This window comes from Vigna angularis, chromosome 1 (assembly GCF_016808095.1).
Source record: "Vigna angularis cultivar LongXiaoDou No.4 chromosome 1, ASM1680809v1, whole genome shotgun sequence".
In the NCBI taxonomy this organism is placed as follows: Eukaryota; Viridiplantae; Streptophyta; class Magnoliopsida; order Fabales; family Fabaceae; genus Vigna; species Vigna angularis.
In genome coordinates, this window is record NC_068970.1 from 62,490,798 (window position 1) to 62,513,236 (window position 22,439).

At 34.9% G+C, this 22,439-nt stretch overlaps 1 protein-coding gene across 1 annotated transcript; it reads left to right on the plus strand.

Moving 5' to 3' along the window:
* The first annotated feature begins 1,329 nt into the window (after positions 1 to 1,329).
* Positions 1,330 to 22,439, plus strand: LOC108322938 (uncharacterized). Its single transcript, XM_017555244.2, has 27 exons — positions 1,330 to 1,485; positions 1,585 to 1,839; positions 2,087 to 2,146; positions 2,488 to 2,580; positions 2,950 to 3,178; positions 4,432 to 4,538; positions 5,105 to 5,167; positions 7,029 to 7,129; positions 7,275 to 7,369; positions 7,502 to 7,522; positions 7,821 to 7,916; positions 8,004 to 8,124; positions 8,229 to 8,369; positions 8,499 to 8,689; positions 9,560 to 9,831; positions 10,459 to 10,560; positions 11,015 to 11,191; positions 11,295 to 11,483; positions 11,755 to 11,996; positions 12,077 to 12,223; positions 17,202 to 17,418; positions 18,226 to 18,354; positions 18,443 to 18,580; positions 20,605 to 20,664; positions 21,006 to 21,185; positions 21,928 to 21,987; positions 22,118 to 22,439. The coding sequence occupies exons 1-27, from the start codon at positions 1,480 to 1,482 to the stop codon at positions 22,190 to 22,192; spliced, it is 3,567 nt and encodes a 1,188-aa protein (XP_017410733.1). The 5' UTR covers positions 1,330 to 1,479; the 3' UTR covers positions 22,193 to 22,439.

The window sequence follows — 22,439 nt, forward strand, 5'->3', positions numbered from 1 at the left end:
ACGGACCACGGTTTACTTGATGCCTATTCCATATTTAAAAGAATTTTGTTCCGTTGTTATTAATACGTTATCTAAAAAAAACCTGCCAATTTTTGTTTATATGTAAAAACTGAAGATATTTGAAAAAAAGTAGTTGCATCTTTTTTAATTTCGAATAAAATTATTTCTAAATAATTTTTAAATATAAACTCGAATAAAATGTTAATTTTTTAAAGCATAATTTACATAAAATTGTATTATAAAATATTATTCCAGATAAATATATATTTTTTTTTTCAAAAAGCAAAAATAAGTTATATCATAAAATATATATTTAAAAATATTAACTTTTTTTAATTTTATAAGTGTAGATAAGAATGTAAATTTATAAAATTAAATCATAAACATATTTTTATTGTTACTAATTTTCTTAATAATAAATTTATTTAGTTATTTTTAAATAAATATTTTAATAAAATTCATTAATAATAAATAGTAAATATTCACTAATTGGATAGCATAATTCTTATATCTATTTCTATTAAAAATTATTAAAAAATAAATATTGTTTCTACTAAAAGTATGAGATATTTATGTAATTTCAATTATAGATTTTAGCCATATTATCCATTTATATGGACCTTTTTTACCATTTGAGTCAAGAATGTTGTTTTCAATTTTAAAAGTTTATTTTTTGAATATATAAGTTATGCTAAGTCTCCAAGAAGAAAAAAAAAAGAACGCCTCTAAGTTCAATTTTCTCAAGGAAATTTCCTAGGCAACTTTTGAACATGTTACATTTATTGATTTTGTTTTTGAAAACTATATTTTAACTGGCAACCACCCAATATCAAGACTGCTGGATTATGTTATTTTAAATATTTCTGAATATTTTTTAAAATCTTGGTATGAGTAAGTGCTATACTTCAATAAATCCACGTAAACAAACAATTAATGATATAAATTAAAAAACTGATTTTTTTCCAAATATTTATAAAAAAGTTATTTTTATAACTATTATTTTATACTCACTTTTCATTTTGTTTTTACAAATATGATCAATTTTATTAGCTATTATAATAAAAAATAATAAATATTATTAAAATTAATAAAAACAATAGCTATTTAATTTTATGTACACATTTTCTATGATTTATATATAAATTTAATAATATATATTTCTTTTTGTTTTAGTATCATTGTAATAACTAATTTTTTAATACACATTATTTTTTATCGTAATAAGAAAATGCGCATGTATTTGTTTATTATATAAGAAGGCTAATCTTGTTTTTTTTTTAAATTAATAAAACATATTAATTAACATTAAAAATCATAAAAAAATTGTCTGAAGGCAACTAGAGTTTAATAAAAAAGCCAATAAAAACGATGGCGGAGCTCGTCCATTCTCACGGTTGGCCACCCCGCGGTGACGAATTAGCGTAGCGCTTACAATAGAGAAGACAGCGAAAGGGGATCCTCCCATCACACCACAAGCAAATGGCTGTAAATCCTCACTCTGTGCTTAGTTCTCATTCGTACTCATTACATCTCCTTGGCAATTCCAACTCCAACCTTCACTTTCTTAACTTTGATTTTGGTTAGGATTCGTCGGGAACAACACTCATGGATCTGATAACGGCAGACCCTACGACGGCGACAACGTCATCGTCGTCTTCGGCCACATCTACGGCGTCGACGGCACCGTCATCTCTGCCCTCGGCGTTAGGTAAGCCTCTGGCGGAGAAGAGATCGAAGAGAGCGGCGTTGCTCCAGATCCAGAATGATACCATTTCTGCTGCCAAAGCTGCTTTGCATCCAGTTAGGACCAATATCATGCCGCAAAAACAAAAGAAAAAGGTACAAGATGTCGCCTCTTCTGCAAGAATTTGTGTTGCTTCGTAATTGAATTTGTTGAGCGTAGTGGATCAGTTAGTTTTGAGTGCAGCTACATTGCTTCTGCATATGTACTTGGAAATTCGGTGTTGTTACCAAGTAGAGTTTAGTTGATATGATATTGCACATTGAAGTCTTGTCTTATGCGGAAGATAGTATTGGTGGTGCGTGATTCTGTGCGTTTGATCTTCGTTCTCGCTTGCTTTTGCAGCCAGTTTCTTATTCACAACTCGCTAGAAGCATTCACGAACTAGCTGCCACTTCTGATCAGGTGAGTGTTAGCACTTTCTCTGCCAGACTCCTGTTAGGATAACCTTGGCTTCTCTACCAGCACTTAGAGGAGAAGTAAATAAAAGGAATTGAGGTTCTTAAATAAGCTAAATCAACTTCCGCACTTAAGCTTAGAAAAAAAAAAACCTCTTTAGAAGTTAAGTTCATAATTTTATAAAAGTTAAGTGCATAAGTTGATTTGACTAGCACATGCCGTTTTATCTTTTTGTTTATTTCTCTTATGAGTGTTCACAACAATGTTTATTCAAGTAGGTTCACTAACATGCTTCTGTGGTTGCTCTATTCTCTCATGTTTTGTTTATTATTGTAATGTGGCTTCAGAAAAGTTCTCAACGGCAATTAGTGCATCAAGTGTTTCCGAAACTTGCAGTGTATAATTCTGTGGACCCTTCATTGGCTCCCTCTCTTCTTATGGTATTCTCCAACTCCTTTGAACCCAAATGTTTGCTCATAATATGTTTCTGGTCTTCTCTTATGTATGTGGCATGTCCTTATTCCATAGAGCTCGAATGTTTTCGTACTAATATTTTTGTCTTCAGTGTAGCCTGTGTTGTTCTTTTTATTTACTAAATTGAAACTTACTACTCCCTAGGTTTGTCTTTGGTAAGCCTATGGCACACTAGTGACAATTTTCTTTAGTGAACAGTCCTGCTGCTGATTTTACAATGTACATCATCATTATTTCTATTATTATCATTATGTCTTAATGATGTTCCTATTGGACTTTGTTTCCCCCTGCTTAATGTGTTGATAAAATTTTGTATCCTTGTCCCTGTTTTGCAGCTTAATCAGCAGTGTGAAGATAGAAGTGTTCTTCGATATGTCTATTACTACCTGGCCAGAATTTTGTCTGACACTGGTTCCCAAGGTTTGAGCACCGGTGGTGGGATACCCACTCCTAACTGGGATGCTCTGGCTGATATTGATGCAGTTGGAGGTGTTACTCGAGCTGATGTTGTGCCTAGAATAGTAGAGCAGCTTACTGCAGCATCCACTAACTCTGAAACTGAATGTGAGTGTTACACACTTTTAATTTAATGGTTTTATTAATTTTAAGCATAATGTTGCATACATGTATATGTATTTGTGCATGGGCTTATATGTTTTACCTTGAGTTGAGAAGGAGTCATAGTTTCTTTTGGTCAATTTAGGTAAAAATATCCTTAGAACTCATGTGGAGTGAATTTTTTCTCATTTCTCCTTGTTCACTGCAGCAATTTTGTAAATGGTTTTACCTGAAGATTTTAAAAACTTTGGTCCAAGAAGCTTTGGCATAGACACACACACACACACACATATTACACTGTTTGTTGACAAGGCAAATGCTTTTGTTCTGCCTTGTCTGGTGTCATTTACAAAAGATGCATACATTAAAGTATGCAGAGTTTGTAGAGATGATAAATCACTGTATTCAAGGCTGTGTAGAGTTTTGGATAAATTGTTGCAAATTTAAAGCATAAAGTGAGATTGGTACATTAGAGGAAGGAAAATTCAGAGAAATGAATTATTCCAGTCAGGTGGGAAAATAAAAAAATTGGATGAGATTTTGCTGACTAATAAAATTGGACAAGTGTACCAAAATTTTAATATTGATATACTCTTTTATATTTTAACTATGGAGCATAGCCATCGTTAATGTTACCTTTGAATTGGGACCTCCTATTTGGTAAAAAAATATTCTCTATTTAACAAGAGAAAGGTGGAAAAATAGAGTCTGAATCAAACTTTTTTGTTGTGTAATTGTATATCGATATTGTGATGGTGATATATTATTTGAATTGGACTCAGCAATTCTATTATCTATATGAATGTATGGATGATTAACTCCCCCAGCATGAGAATTATCTGAAATTTTAGCTTATCTTGAGCGGGATATTTCTTGTATTCCTATTATTTGATTAGAGATTTTATTGAATTTTTCATAGTTGTATTGTAATTGGTGCAAACTGCAAACATTATTTTGGATTTTGAATCTCAGTATGAATGTCATTGTGGCAATGTTGTCTTTGAAAATGCAGAAATACAGTACAATAATACATGGCATCCAGTCTTAATATAATTATCTAAATCTCTTGATTAAATTATTGGAATTATGCTTATGCAATGAATTTTTTTATTTTCGTAAACATAATTTTGTTCTGTTTTGATAACTAACTTGGTCATATTGTTAAGAGATGCACAAATTTTAGTTTTTGAATTAGGTGTTCAATTTTCATCTGAGATTACGAGTTGATTAGTGACTTCTATTCAACTTATGTTTTGAAGTTCATGCTCGAAGATTGCAATCCTTGAAGGCACTTACATATGCTCCGGAAACCAACTCTGAAATTTTGTCCAGATTGTATGAAATTGTTTTTGGCATACTAGAGAAGGTTTGTGCTTTCCTGTTGTCTTTATTGTGTACGATGTTGTTTTTTTTTCCATTTATTTTTAATTATTCTTGTAGCCACCTCTATCCAGAATAAGTTGTTTGGATCTTTTGATGTGTTTTTGTGAATCTTGGTTGTAACCTCAGTTTGCATTTTTCCTTTTAATTAAGATTTGGGTCTTTGGTCAGACAAAGGGGGCAACATGGTGTATAAGTGCACTGTATATACCGTCATTCAGTGTCCTTGGCTAAACTGAAGTTATGTATCTTTAAAGGAAAATCCTTGTCCCTATAATGATTTGGTAGAAAACAATTTCATACCCTCATTAGTGGTGTTTAATGCATGTTTCTTCCAGAGAGTTCCCTTGGCTGACATACGTAAGGATTGAAGAGCTTCATTATTTTGTATTCCTTTTGTATCTTCTGCTGCTTCAATGTAGTTTTTCTATTTGGAGTTATTCTCCTTTCCTCACTTTCTCCTTAAAAGTGTTTTTTCTTTATCAGAAAAGAATTTTGAAATTATGGTACTTGAGATATTTTTTCACTTTTTCTGCCTTTAATGATTGTTAGGTTGGTGATGCTCAGCAAAAGCGAAAGAGGGGCATACTTGGGGCTAAAGGTGGTGATAAAGATGTAAGATCATTGATTTGTACTATTTTTCTTTTATCCTTATATTTGTATTTTTTTGTAAATTTAGGGAATCTTTCTTTATAGCTAATGGAATTATTTCCTCTTTCCACTCATAGGAATGTAGAATTAAAGGCTCATAAAAATTTAGTTAGAGCAAGCAATTAGAGCAAGTGTGATACATGTCTTTCTTCTTGATAATATAGTATTCTTTTTCTGAGAGAAAACAGCAAACAAGTCTTTATATTGCATTTTTCAATAAATCTATTCGTGCTTTTGTACAAAAAATATTCCTAAATATGTAGATCCTCAAAAAATAGGACACGATGTAAAGTAGAAAGCCAATCAAGGTGGGAAAAGATCTACAAAGAGACTTTTCAAAATTTGAATGGCAACTCCTAACAAGATTAAACTTGAGAATTGACAATGTCCTGCAGCATGAGAAAGAGATAAAATAGAGGTGTAACACTGATGAATATCTCTAGGAGATCGTTGACATCCCAAGGACATGTATCATTTACCATCGCATAAAAATATTATTAAAAACAAAAAGAAAGATACAAAGAACTTATAAGGGACCCAACCAAAACCCTTTAACAAAAAACAGGTAAGCTATAAAGCTATACACAAGCTAAGAAGCCATGTACATAGGAAAAAGAAACCTATTATGATAAAAGTCCAAACTTATAAAAAGCTGGCATAATCGTATACCATTTAAACACTTCTCTAGAAGCCAGGCCTAGACTTGCCAACTTATCAGCACAACTCCTTGAGTCTTTAATCTATAACTGAAGCACCAACTTTAGCATATATGACATGACAAATATGAGGATGTTAGATTTTGAAAGTTACAAGACACAACTTGGTTTGACATAAATAGGGCTCAACATCACATGTGTTTTTGGGTGAAAATATTTGTGTTAAAAAGTGGACTTTTAGCCTAACTCAACTCCAGAAAACAGGCTTGTAAGGTAAGATTTGTACCCACGTATATACTATAAACTAACCTTATCACTAGTCAATATGAGATTTTTAACATAACCCCTCATGCCTCGGCATATACATCTCGTGCGTAAGACAAGGTATTAATAGGTGGTTCGATAGCGGGTGAAGCAATAGATCTAACAAAAACAAATTTCACAATGATATACTCTAACCTATGACTCCGATACCATGTTAAGAAGTTGATTTTAGTCTAAGTCAACTCTACAAAATAGATTGAAAGGTGAGGTTTGTACCCAGTTTTATACTGTAAATTGACCTTATCACTACTCAATGTGAAACTTCCAACAACTTGAATGATTTTATGTTATATCACTAGCACACCTGCTCATTCAAGAGCCTGTTGGGCTAGAACCATGGATATTTAGAAAACAAAGATTTAGAGTTCTAAGAGAAAAGAGATTTTAGGAAACTTTGTAATTGTTTTTGATATTCTGATCTCTTAAGAAAAGAGATCTTTTTATGTAGTTATAGAGAGCGAGTATAAGAGAAGCTGTTGATGTAGCACTAGTCAATCAGCTTAAAAAGAAAATAACTAACTACTGTAACTGACTGTGCTGACATGGCAAATAGCCAATTAGTTTACAGTGAACTAACTTACTATGCTGATGTGGCAGATAGGCAATCAGCTCACAGAAACGAAAAGAACTCTCTGTTATTACACTATTAAGACCACATCCCTAGTTCTGATATCAACTATTTATTAGATTGATGTGTGACAAAGATCAAACTCTAGATCTCTTGGTCATAGAGGCTTTGATACCTTGTCACAGACCAACAGTCCCAAAAAACTTAAGTTATTATATGAAGACACTTCAATGGTATTATACTATGTTTTTGACGTGTTATGTGCTTGATCATATAGTCTATCATCCGAAGCAATCTACAATATGCTGCCTTAAGTGCTTTGAGAAGGCTCCCTCTGGATCCTGGAAATCCAGCATTTCTGCATTATGCTGTACAAGGGTAAGTTACTCCTACAAACACAACTTTGTGGAGCAAATAGTTCATGACCTCTCTTTGAGCAACTTTGTTTACTTTATTATTTGCTTTTGCATTCTTCCCTTAGTTCCGGTCTTCAGTTCTCAAAACTAAACAAAGTTGAATGCAGGATTTCATTTGCTGATCCAGTTGCTGTGAGACATGCTCTTGAAATTGTTTCTGAGATAGCTACCAGGGATCCTTATGCGGTTGCTATGGCCTTAGGTAAGATTTTAAATCTTCATAATATTTTCCATTAAAATGGTGTTTGATTGCATATTCTCTTGTAATATAATGTTAGAAACAAATTTTTCAAGATTTCCTTAAATCTAATGCTTCCTGGATATTCTTTTGCAGGAAAGCATGTTCAGCCTGGAGGTATGCTAATTGGATCTTCATTGTTGCTTCCATCTTTACTTTTTTTATTTGAATTTTACATTGATGGGGTGTCAGCTTTATTTGGTAAAAAAACAGAAGATAATGATTATGAATTTGGTCAGTAAAGTATGTCAAAACACTTACATTACTTCCATTCATGTGTAAACGAAGAGGGAAATTTCTGCATAATTACTGTGTATTTATGCAAATAATAAGGCTTTGTGAATATTTATAACTTACTATCTTGTTGCTGTTCTGCCACAAATAGTTTTGTGATGGTTATTTGGTCTATGTACAGGGGCATTACAAGATATTCTTCATTTGCACGATGTTTTGGCTAGAGTTTCTCTGGCAAAGTTGTGCTGTACAATATCAAGGGCTAGAGCTTTAGATGGTTAGTGTTTTAAAAACTTGTTTTTAATTAAAATTGATCTTTGGTAAATATGCTATGGTTAAATTTCTGTTTTGCATGCATATACAGAGAGACCAGATATTAGATCCCAGTTCAATTCAGTGCTCTACCAGCTTCTGTTGGATCCTAGTGAAAGAGTCTGTTTTGAGGCAATTTTATGTGTACTAGGAAAATATGATAACACTGAGAGGTGCAATTTATCTCTACCTTCCTAATCATAATTTTAGCTTTGATTTTACTGTTAACTTTGTCTTGTGATTGGGGATGCAATCTTATCTTGTTTACACATTCTAGGACCGAGGAGCGTGCAACTGGGTGGTATCGTTTGACCAGGGAAATTCTCAAGTTACCAGATGCATCATCAAAAGAAAGTTCTAAAGATAAATCTCAGAAGATGAAACGTCCTCAGCCTCTTATAAAACTTGTAATGAGAAGGTTCAAAAACTCATTTGTGTATTTTCGATGCATGTTGATTTCTCTTGTTGAATTATCAAGTCATTGGCTTGGGTGATGTGGAAACTGTTTAATTTTAATTCACCCTGTCTATTATTTAATGTTTTTCAGGTTAGAGAGTTCTTTCCGTAGCTTTTCTAGACCTGTGCTTCATGCAGCAGCTAGAGTTGTACAGGAGATGGGGAAAAGTCGGGCTGCTGCCTTTGCAATGGGCATACAGGATGTTGAAGAAGGAGCAAATATCAATTCTTTTGCTGATTCTACAGATTACAATGATTCAGATGAGAGCACACATCCTGAAAGTAATGTTTATTTGATGAGTTTAGTGGTCATGCTTGCATAGCATTGTAAACAAGCCTTAAACTGTTTTAATTATTGTAGGTAATTAGATATAGATACAGATAGTTAAAAGGTTCTTGAATGTTAAATTGAATTGTCAAGAGATATAAAACCAATTTTTGGTCTTCATGAAACGACTTAAGCTTTTTGGACAGTTGATCCTTGACAATTATAATATTTTTGCTCAGTTTTATATGGTATTATCTTCATGTTCTTCACCTTTGGTTTCTTTTGTTTTTCAGTTGTTCCTTTTGTTGGCCATGCTTTTCCGATTGTATTTTGAGATTTGTATTTATGGTTTTGGTTCTGATTACTTTGTTAGAAAGAAAGACAGATTGGTATGTGCTTGTTTAATGAATTCACTTAATTAGGCTGCTTGTGTCTGTGTTTGAACTTGTAAGCTAGGTTTAGTACATGCATGGTTACTATCTCTGTATAATGCTGCCAGCATTCACATGACTCTTCTGTAGCACTCCTTTTCATGTTGGATAATATAAGTTAACCTAAAAAGACTTCTGTAAAGACATCTGGTAGTTCTCCATCCACTTGTAGTAAAAATGAATCTCTTAAATTTAGAAGGGAAGAATTTCTTTATTTCTCACTCACAATTATTAGGTCAGCTACCTATATTAAAAAACAGAAATTAAAATATAAAACAGTAAACAATCCTAGAGAGAATAAATCCCTATAACTATGGGATTTTATTCTTGTCACAATCTCCTAATATTAAATTCAGAATCAATATTAATACACAAGTTTAGATACAGTCTTAGCAATATCTTGGTATGTTGAAATATTATCTTATTATGTACTTAATTGATACCTTGATGTAGGCATTCGAAGGACTTCTTCAGTATCTAATGGAACTGCTGGCAGAGATACTGTTGCTGGTTTGTTGGCCTCATTGATGGAAGTGGTACGGACGACTGTTGCCTGTGAATGTGTTTATGTACGAGCCATGGTGCTCAAGGCATTAATCTGGATGCAAGGTCCGTTTGACTCATTCGATGAACTAGAGTCTATTATTGCATCAGAACTTTCTGATCCAGCTTGGTCAGCAGCACTTTTGAACGATGTACTACTCACCTTGCATGCTCGGTTTAAGGTAAATGGACTTTCCCTTGTGAAGGATATATCAATGTTAGGCATACTTGGATATGTTCAACAAAGCATTGCCTGAAAAATGATGAGGCAATTGGCAACCAATATTGTTGAATTTTAGCAATCTTTTTGCTAATAATGTGGATTGATCATCTGGCTTTAAAAGGCTAACTCTGTTAATTTTAATCTGTCAAGTGCATTCCTTTTGCAGTTATTTGGAAAAAAAAAAGGGAAGCAAAGGTCAAACTCTTGATCATTTGGTCATGTAGGGTTTAATATCATGTCAAAAACCAACTCTCCTAAAAGCTTAAGTTGTTAAGTGAAAGGATCATGAATGATTTTATATCTAACATTCCTTTTCTTTTAACAACTTGTTAGTATATTTGATTCTGTAGTGATCATATGGTGAATTATGTTCAAATATTCAGTCTGTTGTGCTTTCCCATACCCCCATGCACGGCAGGGATTTTTATAGTCATGCTTTGCTGAAGTGACAACAATATCTTATCAGTAGTCTTCCTCGTAAACTTTGTATAACTCATTGCAAGTAATGGGTAAATGTGTTTTTTTGTATTTACGCATACTAGAAAGTGTAAGTTTGCTCACTAGTCTTTTCATTTTTGCTTTGAAGGCTTCCCCAGATATGGCTGTTACTCTTCTTGAAATTGCGAGGATATTTGCCACTAAAGTTCCAGGAAAGGTTGACGCTGATGTGTTACAACTGCTTTGGAAGGTTAGTTTTTTTTTTTTTTAGATAAAGTTCATGAAGATATCATTAAAAATGAGAAAAGAAAAAACAAAGAACTCATGGGGGGACCGAACCAAAACCCATCACCAAAGAACAAGCTAGTTAGCTATAAGGTAATCCATGAGCTAAACTTCCCTATACATGAAAGAAGACCTCTATTATGAAAGAAGTCCAAAGTTATAAAAGCTTTGGAAGGTCAGTTTACCTTGATAGCCTTTTTTTTTTTAAATTGATGTGCTTGGTATACATGTTTATAATGGAGTGGTCAAATAATGATAAGTAGAGACAATTGCAAACTGCAAAACTTCTGAAGCAACACATTACATTACATAGTAGATGCATGCACACACACAGATACCCAGTTTATTTGATCAAATTTGAGTTTCCTTGATGGTTTTTACTTAAAATGGTGACCCACTAAAGGAATATGTGTTGCCAGACTTGTCTTGTTGGAGCTGGTCCTGATGGGAAACATAAAGCTTTAGAAGCAGTCACAATTGTACTTGATCTACCACCTCCGCAGCCTGGGTCTATGCTTGGTTTTACTTCAGTGGACAAGGTGTCTGCATCTGACCCAAAATCTGCTCTTGCGTTACAAAGACTAGTCCAAGCTGCAGTAAGCATTGCTATTTATTCAGAAGATCTTACTCACTCTTTGGCTTCTACAACCAAAAAATAGTTGAATCAAGTTTTTTTTTTTTTTCTGACACTGCTTTTAGGTATGGTTTCTTGGGGAAAATGCAAATTATGCTGCATCTGAATATGCTTGGGAATCTGCCACCCCACCTGGTACTGCTTTGATGATGTTAGATGCTGATAAAATGGTAGCTGCTGCCAGTTCTCGTAATCCTACTCTAGCGGGTGCCTTGACGAGGCTCCAGAGGTGTGCATTCAATGGCAGTTGGGAGGTATCTATTACCCATTTGAGGGGTTTGTCCGTTCTTTACTTGTTTGGTTGTTTATTACCACCATCTCGAAATTTGAATGATTTATTAGATGGTATCTCACTACACTATGAGAACAATGATATATTTCATTAGAAAACGGTAGTGTTGGTTTGCCTTCCTGAAATTTTGGTTTGACTCAGCAGCTTGTCATATGTATTATTGCATACTTTTACCTCATGGTTATTTTCTCTTGCTGTTTAACTTAAGTATTCTCTGTTAAATGAATACGCAGATTAGAATTATTGCTGCTCAGGCTCTCACAACAATGGCAATTAGGTCTGGTGAACCTTTCAGGTTACAGATTTATGAGTTTCTGCACACTTTGGCGCAAGGTGGTCTTCAGTCCCAGTTCTCTGATATGCATCTTAGTAATGGAGAAGATCAAGGAGCAAGTGGTACAGGCCTTGGAGTTTTATTAAGTCCAATGATAAAGGTTTTGGATGAGATGTATAGAGCACAAGATGATTTGATCAAGTGAGAGCCAATCTTCATTCCATACTTGCTTCAGAATTGATGATCCTGATTACTAATGTTCATGAATTACTTATAAACAGGGAAATACGCAGTCATGACAATGCTAAGAAAGAATGGACTGATGATGAACTTAAGAAACTATATGAAACCCATGAAAGACTGCTAGATCTTGTTTCATTGTTTTGTTATGTTCCAAGAACAAAGTATCTTCCTCTGGGCCCGATAAGGTACTGATTTATTGAAGTGCATTCCTTATATGAGCTAGTTTTGCATATTTGTCATGTATCTAGAGAGACTTGTAGGCTCTTCTGCTTACAGGGTAGTGCATCAGAAGGATAACTTTTTAAACTGGGCCAAGGAACCTTTTTTTTTTTGGATTTTGAGTGGTCACATTTTTTGTGGTTCTGATTTTTTTTGTCATTATTTTGAAACTTTGTCCTGAAGTTCATTAGGCATTTGCAAAAATTAAAACCTTAGTGTATTTGTAGCTTAGTCATTTACCTTTGGCATGTTTCAAAGGTAAATCTAATCTGTATGTGTTTCTAATTTCTCTTAGTCTTGGTTAGAACATCTTCCAACAATAATTTGAATTGATGAATTTAGTGGTAATGTCTCTATATAAGATCTTCTCCTAATGAAGTTGTTGAATATAGTGAAAAACTATATTTAAATTAATCCCTCTTGTGTAAAATACACACATAGGGTTCTCTATTTATAATAGAAGAAATATGGGCTAAGCCCAAAATACAAATGAGAAATAATAACAAACCAACTAAAAGATAAAAGATAATATATCTAACACTCCCCCTCAAGCTGGAGCATACAAATTGTATGAACTAAGCTTGGAATAGATGAACTCAGTGTTAAACTAGATGATTTGTCTTCAAGAGTGTGAGGCAAACATAGATGAACTAACAGCAGCTTGTGAAACTTCAACTTCAAAAGTAGATGAAGGAAAGCAGTGGTGGACAATGACAATCTGCAAGGACTGATTCCCAATCAATGATGGATGAGTGACGGGATCAAAGTGGTAACTGAAAGCTAAGAGCTACAAAACTGCAGGGACTACACTAAATTCTCATCAATGATGGATGGGTGACGGGATCAACAGTAGTAGCTGAAAGCTAAGAGCTACAAAACTGTAGGGACTACACTAAATTTTCATCAATGATGGATGGGTGACGGGATCAACAGTAGTAGCTGAAATCTACAAAACTGCAGGGACTACACCTATATATATGTGACTTGACTTGCAGTGTCTTGGAAACGTACTCCCCCTCAGTGTGAACGGCGGAAATGTGGAATATCACAGTTGCTGGACCACTAAAACAAAACAAAATATTAAGCTACAATGCTGAAACAAAGACATCAAAGATCTAAAGATACGTTGGAGGTCCAAAATTCTTTGCTGGACAACTCCCAAGTGGTGATACTTAGCCGTGTATCACAAGAAGATCGGTCTAAACTCTAGCCCAAGAAGAACTGACGCAGTTGTGTCTGTCTGAGGCAGTAGTGACTGCAGCGGCGGTTGACTGCTATAAAACTGTAGGGACTAAATTGCCATCACTGACTGATGGGGCCTGTAGTGGCTGGAAGCGAAAAAACTACAGGGACTGCCATCACTAACTGATGAGGTGATGGGGGCCTACAGTTGTTGGAAGCATACGGCGCCTGGACAACGGCAAACAGCGCCTGGACAGCGGCAAACAGCGCCTGGACAGCGGCAAACGGCGCCTGACAGCGGCAAACGGCGCCGAATAGCGGCAAACGGCGCCGAATAGCGGCAAACAGTGCCGAACAGCGGCAAACAGTGCCGAACAGCGGCAAACAGTGCCGAATAGCGGCAAAAGACGCTTGGACAGCGGCAAAACGGCGCCGGACAGCGGCAAAACGGCGCTGGAAAAACAAAGATGGCAGCAATGGCTGCTCTGAGGGTCTGAACAGAGAGAGGAGGTCCAGACGACGGCTATGGAGGAGTCGCGGAGACTTTCCGGTGGCCAGAGGGCGGCGCGTGAGCTGAACGCGCCTGTTCGCAGCGAACATAGAAGCGGCGCGTGGCGGAGCGTGGAGAAGAATCAGACGCCGGCACCGGTGGGGTTGGTCGTCGCGTGAAGAGGCGAACCAGATCCAGTGGTCGCCGGACGGAACTGTGACGGTGGCCGGCGACAAGGCGGCGGCGGACTGGTCGGAAAGAAGCGCTGCGTGGCGGCGCGTGACTGAGAGGTGGCTCTCGAAACCGGCGTGGTTGGCCGTCGCTCGAAGAGACGGTCCAGATCCGCAGGTCACCCGTCGAATCTGTGACGGTGGCCGGCGGCGGCAGCGGCGGCGACGGTGGCCGGAGTTAGCAGTGACGGCAGCGGAAAGTGGCGGCGACAGCAGTGGTACACTGGGTCTGGACTGGTGCTGACTGTGGCAGAGATTTAAGAAGAAAAATGGACTGCCCACTGAAATTTTAGGGGCTGCCGGCGGCCATGGCGGCCGGCCGCCGGCAGACAGCAGAGACCACCAGAAGAGGATCAGAGAACTTGCTCTGATACCATGTTGAATATAGTGAAAAACTATATTTAAATTAATCCCTCTTGTGTAAAATACACACATAGGGTTCTCTATTTATAATAGAAGAAATATGGGCTAAGCCCAAAATACAAATGAGAAATAATAACAAACTAACTAAAAGATAAAAGATAATATATCTAACAGAAGTGACTATCTATCTCAATGTGTTTGGTTATCTTATGAAAAGGCAATATAATAGGTTGTCTATTTGTCACTCTTAAAGAATGTGAACAGAGAAAAATAGAGGGAAAAACTGAAACTGAAGAATATTTTTGTTAACTGATCTCACACTTTGAATGTTATCTACAAGAGGTATATATAGACACAAATGTCTAAGAAGCTGTCATAAACTGCCAGCTGTACAGAGAAAATGACATATACAATGAAAGAAACCTACAACGGTACTAATTATACAACTTGTACCGACTCCATTGTAAGAAATTCTAACCATCCAACTGATAGACACCCACCACATTTGGAAGATCATTAGGACCCAAAGGAATAATTTTTATCTCAAACATCCCTTGGAACACAATCAGGTGTCTCTGGTGACCCTATTTGAGACGACGACGACATGTGGGCTACACAGGAAAACGGAGCAGAACTCAAAACTCAAATTTACTCAAATTTGAGCCAAATGGGACGTCACTGACCTATGGAAGTGGAACAGACTCAAGAGGCTTCAGAGACCCTTTTTGTGACAGCGGTAGCGAGTGGGTCTCGTTAGACCTAGGCACGTGGGCTACACACGTCAGCTACGGTGGTGACGCGTGGCGACATCTTTCCCGGAGTGATTTTCGGCATTGTGTTCGCCGGAGTTGGGCACACCTTTCTGTCATATCAACGACCCCAACGACTACAGCAGCAGCCGTAGTGGTTGGACAACGGCGGTGATGGCTACTGTTGTAGCAGAAATGGAGCTCCCAAGATCGGGTGTTCTAATACCATCTTGAAAAGAGAATGATTTTTATTATTATCATTCATATCTATTACATTCTCCTTACACTTATTTGTAACAATCTAATCTTCCAAAAAAAAGGAAATAATATATTGAAAAATAAACTAAAAGATTGTATAGATATTTTCTCTAGTTAGGAAGATTCTACAGGTATCTTCTCTAATTAGGAAGATTTTCCTCTAATTACAACATAAAGTTTACCAAGATCTTTTGTTTTGTAAATGTTTACAAAGATGCTTCAGATGTACAATGACATGTAACCATGTTGATGACTACTTATAATAACAATTTCGTTAACATGCACAATCAAGCAACTATATTTTTGTGGCCAAATAGCAAGAACAAATTGAAGGGCTAGATTCACTCCAATTCTTTGATTCCTACCAAACTGCTGAACTACAATACTAATTCTATCAAACTAGTTCAAAACTAGGAGTAGACAAACTCCGAAGTCTTGATCACCAAGACTTCATACGGATTTTTGGTGGTGACAAACTAGTCATAATTTTTTTTTATATTATTAAATTAAATTTTTCAATATGCATTTTAATATCTTTCCATGGATATTAAATATTAAATTTATAAAGCATTCTTTGTCTTATATTTGTATTTCTTACATTTGACAATTGATTAGCTTATCATTAATTATTAAAAAGTTTTTCTACAATCTTTATTGGAGTTGTAAATCTTATGATTCACCTCTTGATTCAATTCTTGACATGGTTTACTATTTCGTTTCCTAACTACAAATCCGTAGTTTGGTGGTGACTCTTGGTTTACAGAACTTAAAAAAGCAATCAATCTCACTTAAAATTAAAAGTATATGCTTTTATACAGAAAGTCTCTATACTTTTTGGGAATCATTTTCAATTTTCCATGTATTTATTTAGTAATTTTCAAACCTAAAAGATTACCGTCCTATTTGAGTTGTTTTTTTTAACCCATTAGTTTTAGACCGGATATAAAATGTCTCTCTACCAATTATTTATTTTAATACTTGGCACTGTTATATCTTAAGCAAAAAATATATTTTAAAAGGAGATGCAAAAGTGAAGCAAAAGCCTTTTTTGGTTTATGGGAGTGAACGTCAATCCAGAAATCCGCTGTTCCTGTAGCAGTGCTACCATAATAGATGACACTTCTAAGGTCATCAAACTCAAAAGTTTATGTAAAATTTCGAAGCACTTCAATTTGATGATAAAGCACAATAATAAATCTCAATAATAAAGTGTAATGTCATTATAACTAAGATCAAACTGTACTTTTGGCTAAATTATACATACGTTCATAAAAATGTAAGTTATTCAAGATAAAACATTTTAAAAAGGAATTAATTTCTTCAAATATCAGTTAAGTAATGGTAACATGCTTCATTGTAGCTGTAGAGTCAATGATGAGCAAAATCTACAGCTTGTTTCACATTTGTGGACTTTCTTCTGATTTGGGAGTTTATGTGAGTTGATATGAATTTACTGAGTTTTATCAGATTCTATCCAAAAAGGACTTAATAGGGTTAACTAGTTTCATAAAGTTGAAGGAGTTAACTTGAGAGTTTGACACAGACACTACTATACAGTTCGCTTCCATAATTTTGTCATAATGTTTTGGTTAAACAATGAAAAATTTATTTGTTTTGTTTATATTATTAGTGTTATTCTCTAAATATGATTTTACTCTAAATTTTTTTATAGTGCCAAACTCATTGACATCTATAGAACTCGCCACAATATTAGTGCATCCACTGGTTTGAGTGATCCAGCTGTTGCCACTGGTATATCTGACCTTGTTTATGAATCCCAACCACCACTTGCTGAGCCTGATGCACTTGATGATGACCTAGTAAATGCCTGGGCAGCAAACCTTGGTGATGATGGCTTATGGGGAAACAATGCACCAGCAATGACTAGGGTGTGCTTTTTATCTATTTTGTTTTGCTTCTCTTTAATTTGATAATATGATATTTACTAGTGGTTGCAAAGTATATTCCTTTCTCACTCTATGCACACACACAAACATAATAGGTTCTCAAATTGTGAATCTCTTTTGAATCATAAGATTCAACAACAACGATTATCTGCTTCAAATATGTCATAAATGAGGATATATATAGTGCACAATTTAATAGATTTTTAACTAGAAATAGATAGAACATAACTAGATGTCTTTTAAAACAAATATCAGCTATATATGAGTTTCTGAAGCCTGTATTGTCTAGAAGAATGGAAACGAAGCAATTAAGAATAGATTGCATTCATTGGACGAGAGGATGGGAAATAAAACAGTGAAATAGTCAATTAGGATAAGTACAAAAGTGCATCCTCAATTCCTAAATTGTGACTCGTGATGATATGAAATTGCTCATATTTATTCGTACAGAAAGCATAGATCGTTTAAAGTTTATCTTATGATATAAACTGAGGTAGTCAAATTGTACAATTTGAGCAGTGAATTGTAAGATTCTGATAACATTCTGCAAATAGACACTTTTAATCACAGTTATAGGAAAGGATAGGATCAATTGAGACAAGTGTCAAATTTAAGCCACTGAATCGTCTGATATTATTTTGGTGATTATGTATACCTAATTTGTAATAATTTAAACATTTGTAGATGTGTAATGTAATGGCAGAAATTTGTTTATTTTTTGCATAATATGCCTTTTCATTTGAAACTAAGTTGACTTTAAATTGAAAACACTTTTTTCTTTGGATTTAGGTAAATGAATTTCTGGCAGGTGCTGGAACAGATGCCCCAGAAGTTGACGAAGAGAATATGATCTCTAGGCCTTCAGTTAGCTATGATGATATGTGGGCAAAAACACTTCTAGAACCTTCAGAGCTAGAGGCAAGGATTAAGCCATATCCTTTTTAACCCTGATGCATTGGGTCTTGAACTTTGTGGTTTGACTTGCATCCATTACTTGTGAAAACAGGAAGATGACGCAAAATCGTTGGGATCATCATCTCCAGATTCAACAGGATCAGTTGAGACTTCAATATCATCTCACTTTGGTGGAATGAGCTATCCTTCACTGTTTAGTTCGCGTCCATCCGGATATTCACAAACTACGGTACCAAATATTAAGATTAAGTATCAATTTGTTTTGCCACATGCACTGGGCTTCTAATTTGATGCTATTCTGAATGATCTATATTCGAAATTTTATGCATATTCTTTTAAGCAACGTCAATAATGAATGGTCAACTCTTAGAATTAATGTTAATTAGAAACATAACTCTTCCATTGCCCGAGTTTGAGATTGCAAGCTTCCCTAAACATTCTGAAATCAGGTTACAGGTACAAAGGGAATTTTATATATATATTTTTTATCTGTGAAAACCATTTGGAAATGGATTCTGACATTAAGATCATGGAATCAATGTTTGTGTGTAGGCAATTTTCCTTTAGACCTAAGTCTTTACGAACAACCAGTATAATTGTCAGCTTTCTGTATAGTATTCTCTTCAAGTTGTTGGTTGGTGAAGGAACATGGGACGCTGGGTAAAAAACTAACTTATCCTGGTTCTAGAAGGCTTGTTACTCTTGCATATGCATAGAGCTTGATTCTGGATTTGAACCAATGACTAACTGGTCTACAAGGCACAACTTTACCACTATGCCAGTGCTTGCCTCCATTGTTGGAGGGTCAAATATAATTTTATTTGGGTTAACAGCACTTTAACCCTATAAAATATTACTTTAGTTTCACTTTCCACCCTATATATCAACTTAAGCTTTATGCACCCCAATTTAACACAATTATTGTAATTTTTCCTTTCTATTCAATTTAATAGAAAACTTTTATGGAGTCAAGTGCAGACGCTCAGTTCACGTGGTTTTCTAATAAGAAAATATGTTGAAAGATAAAAAAGTTCTTTACAAACGAAAAGTTTACATTTGAGAGAGATTGGCTACTTTGTTACCCTATACATGCTTGTCACTAACTGTATTGTTTTAACCGCACCTTTATTCATTACCTCTCATCAGAAATGGTGTGGTTGCATGTGGCACACAGAAGTTGATCATATATTCTTCCTGAGAACTTCTCTAGTATTCATTGTTAGTTTTTTAGATAAACCTTTGAACAGTGCATCATATAAGTTGGTCCTACGTTCTACCTGACAACTTCTCTAGTATACACTGTTCCTTTTTAGATAAACCCTTGAACAGTGCATCACATATTATTGCATAAAAAACCACTTGTTGATCTCATGAGATTTTCTTTTTCAATTCTTTGAACTCAAATATGGAGTAGACACGTATACTTGTCTTGTAGATTTCAGCCTCTTCAAGAATTTTGGATTAACAGATTTCACTGGCATTTATAATTGGTTTGTAATTTTAAATGACATTCCAGATTGCCATGTTGTACTGACACCTTTTTGCATTACTGATACAACAAACCAACTAGAGTAACAAACAATTAAGTCATCAACACTATTCTCTCATGCTTATGTTCTTGTCAGCAATATACCCGATTTGGAGACAAATTTGATAAAGGGTTTTATCGTCTTTTAAGTATATATTTAGTCAAAAAGCATGTGCATTGCATGTGTAATGTAACTGTTCGAATTAACTAATAAATTTGATTGAAAAGGAAAATTTACTATAAATTGTATTACATTTGGTGTATTATGCGTAAGTTGACGAACGAGGGTGGAAAGTGCAACCAAAGTGATATTTTAGGATGGTGAGTGCCTTTTACTCCATATTTTGTAATATAATTGTTGGAATGGCTATGGAGTTTAGGCAGGGAAGGAAAAATAATAATAGAAACTCAAAGTATGATAATAAACTGATATGACGTTGAATTATGGGAGTAAAAGGAATAAACAGAATATATAATAAAGTGACATGAATGTAAGGAATTATGGGAGTTTGAATTATCCTAATTTACTGTTGCATCATTCTCCCCTGTTTGTGTATCATTTATTCTAATAAAAATTTTGCATCAATGAGTTCTTAATCTAATTACCTTACCTTGAATGTTGTAATACTATCACACATTTATTAACTTTTTTTTGAGTCATAACTCTGCCGTTGTCAACTTTTGGATTCGAAATTACTTATTGAAATTTACATTATCCATGGCAGGATAAGGCAACAGCAAGCCGAGGTGGTGGCCCCTCTATGTATGAGGGTCTTGGTTCTCCGGTAACATCCCTTGACTTGTTTTAGACTATATTTGGGTGAATTTCTATAAAAGAACAGTTAGGGAAAAAAAAGAAAAGAAAAAACGAAATTAATTTCTCCATAAGTTAAAATTAATTTGTATATAAGTACAAAAATAGTTAAAAACACTTTTTAGAGAAATTAATGAGAGAATTTTTACAAATTAGTTTATGTTTAAATGAAACTAATTTTATTTTATGGAGATGTTTACTTCTTTTTCTTTACCTAGAAATGCCTATTCAAAAGATTTATCCAAACAAACACTTGGTTTCATTTTATTCTTCTGATCTAGTTTTAATATTTAAATCCCAAAATATTTTCAGATAAGAGAAGAGCCTCCATCATATTCATCATCTGTCATGCAAAGACACGAGTCATTTGAGAATCCCCTAGCAGGAAATGGGTCGCAGAGTTTTGAGTCTCAAGATGACGAACGTGTACCATCCGGAAATCCTCAATTTGGAAGTGCACTTTATGACTTCACAGCAGGAGGAGACGATGAAGTAAGTTGGTTTAAAATCAATGAAAAAGCCATCGAACCAGGCATTTTAACTGGGAAATTTGTGAATAGGTTAGGTCAGCTATCTAAACAGTCCTCAAACACTGAATGAAGAATTTATGCAAAAATAGTTGAACTATGCCACTAAACACAATTTTGAACCTTGACCTAAAAACAAAAACAACACAAAACTTAAAGAAAATGAGTAATGTTGGAAATTAGAAATCAACTTTTGGTATGGGTAATTGAGACTAAAGATCTATGGCGGCAATAAAGATGCAGCTGTCCAATGCAATGCTCACAAACGTGTTTACAAATCTGGAACCTGAAATACAATGCTCGCACGTATGTTTACAAATTCGAACCTGGAAAGCAAAAGTATACAAAACTTAAAAAATGGTCAGAAATATTAGAAATTAGGTTCACATGTTGATGACCATTATTTAGCCTTTTCATTATTGATTATTTTAACCTCTCAAGCCTATATAGTATGCTCATATTATTCGAATTTAAGTTTTGCGTTATATAATATTAAAATATATATAATTATCACCGATTCAACCAGTTGCAATGAATCATAGACCTTTAACTTTACATATTCAATGACACTTTGATGCATGTTTGATATTTTTTTTGGAGAATGCCTTCGGCTTGTTGTGTTCATGAATTGATGTATTATCTAGAGGCAGGCATGGATATTTTAAATACAAACATGATGTAATTACTTTCATTGTTTTTCCTGGCAGTTGAGTTTAACCGCGGGAGAAGATGTTGAGATCGAGTATGAAGTAGATGGCTGGTTTTATGTAAGTCTCGGAGATTTATATTTGTATTTCATCTGGAGTAGAGACGTAGATAAGTAGAATTTACATGTATTCCTCATGTTTCTAATTTGCATTGGAGAATCAATTGTTGATGGCCTACTCTGCGGTGCAGGTTAAGAAGAAACGCCCTGGTAGGGATGGCAAGATGGCTGGATTGGTCCCTGTTTTATATGTTAGTCAATCTTGAATAATGTACGTAAGCTGTTGTAACATCCGAGTCATGTACATGGCTTTTTTTGGTTTATTTTATCCATTATTGCTTTCTTTCAAAGTCTCCATGTGTTCCTGTCCTATGCCATTCTGGCTTTTCTCCATCGATATCTTGTATCCTGCTCCCCAATTTGTTCAGTTGTATGCTATATCCATGTATCATTTTCTATGCTATTTGCTTGCGAGTGTTTAGTCATTTATCACAGTATAGGGGTTTCGAGTTA

Coding starts and splice junctions, on each gene's coding strand:
- LOC108322938 (XM_017555244.2), top strand. Junction 10,561..11,014: donor TGTTACAACTGCTTTGGAAG/GTTAGTTTTTTT, acceptor ATGTGTTGCCAG/ACTTGTCTTGTTGGAGCTGG. Junction 17,419..18,225: donor ATGCACCAGCAATGACTAGG/GTGTGCTTTTTA, acceptor CTTTGGATTTAG/GTAAATGAATTTCTGGCAGG.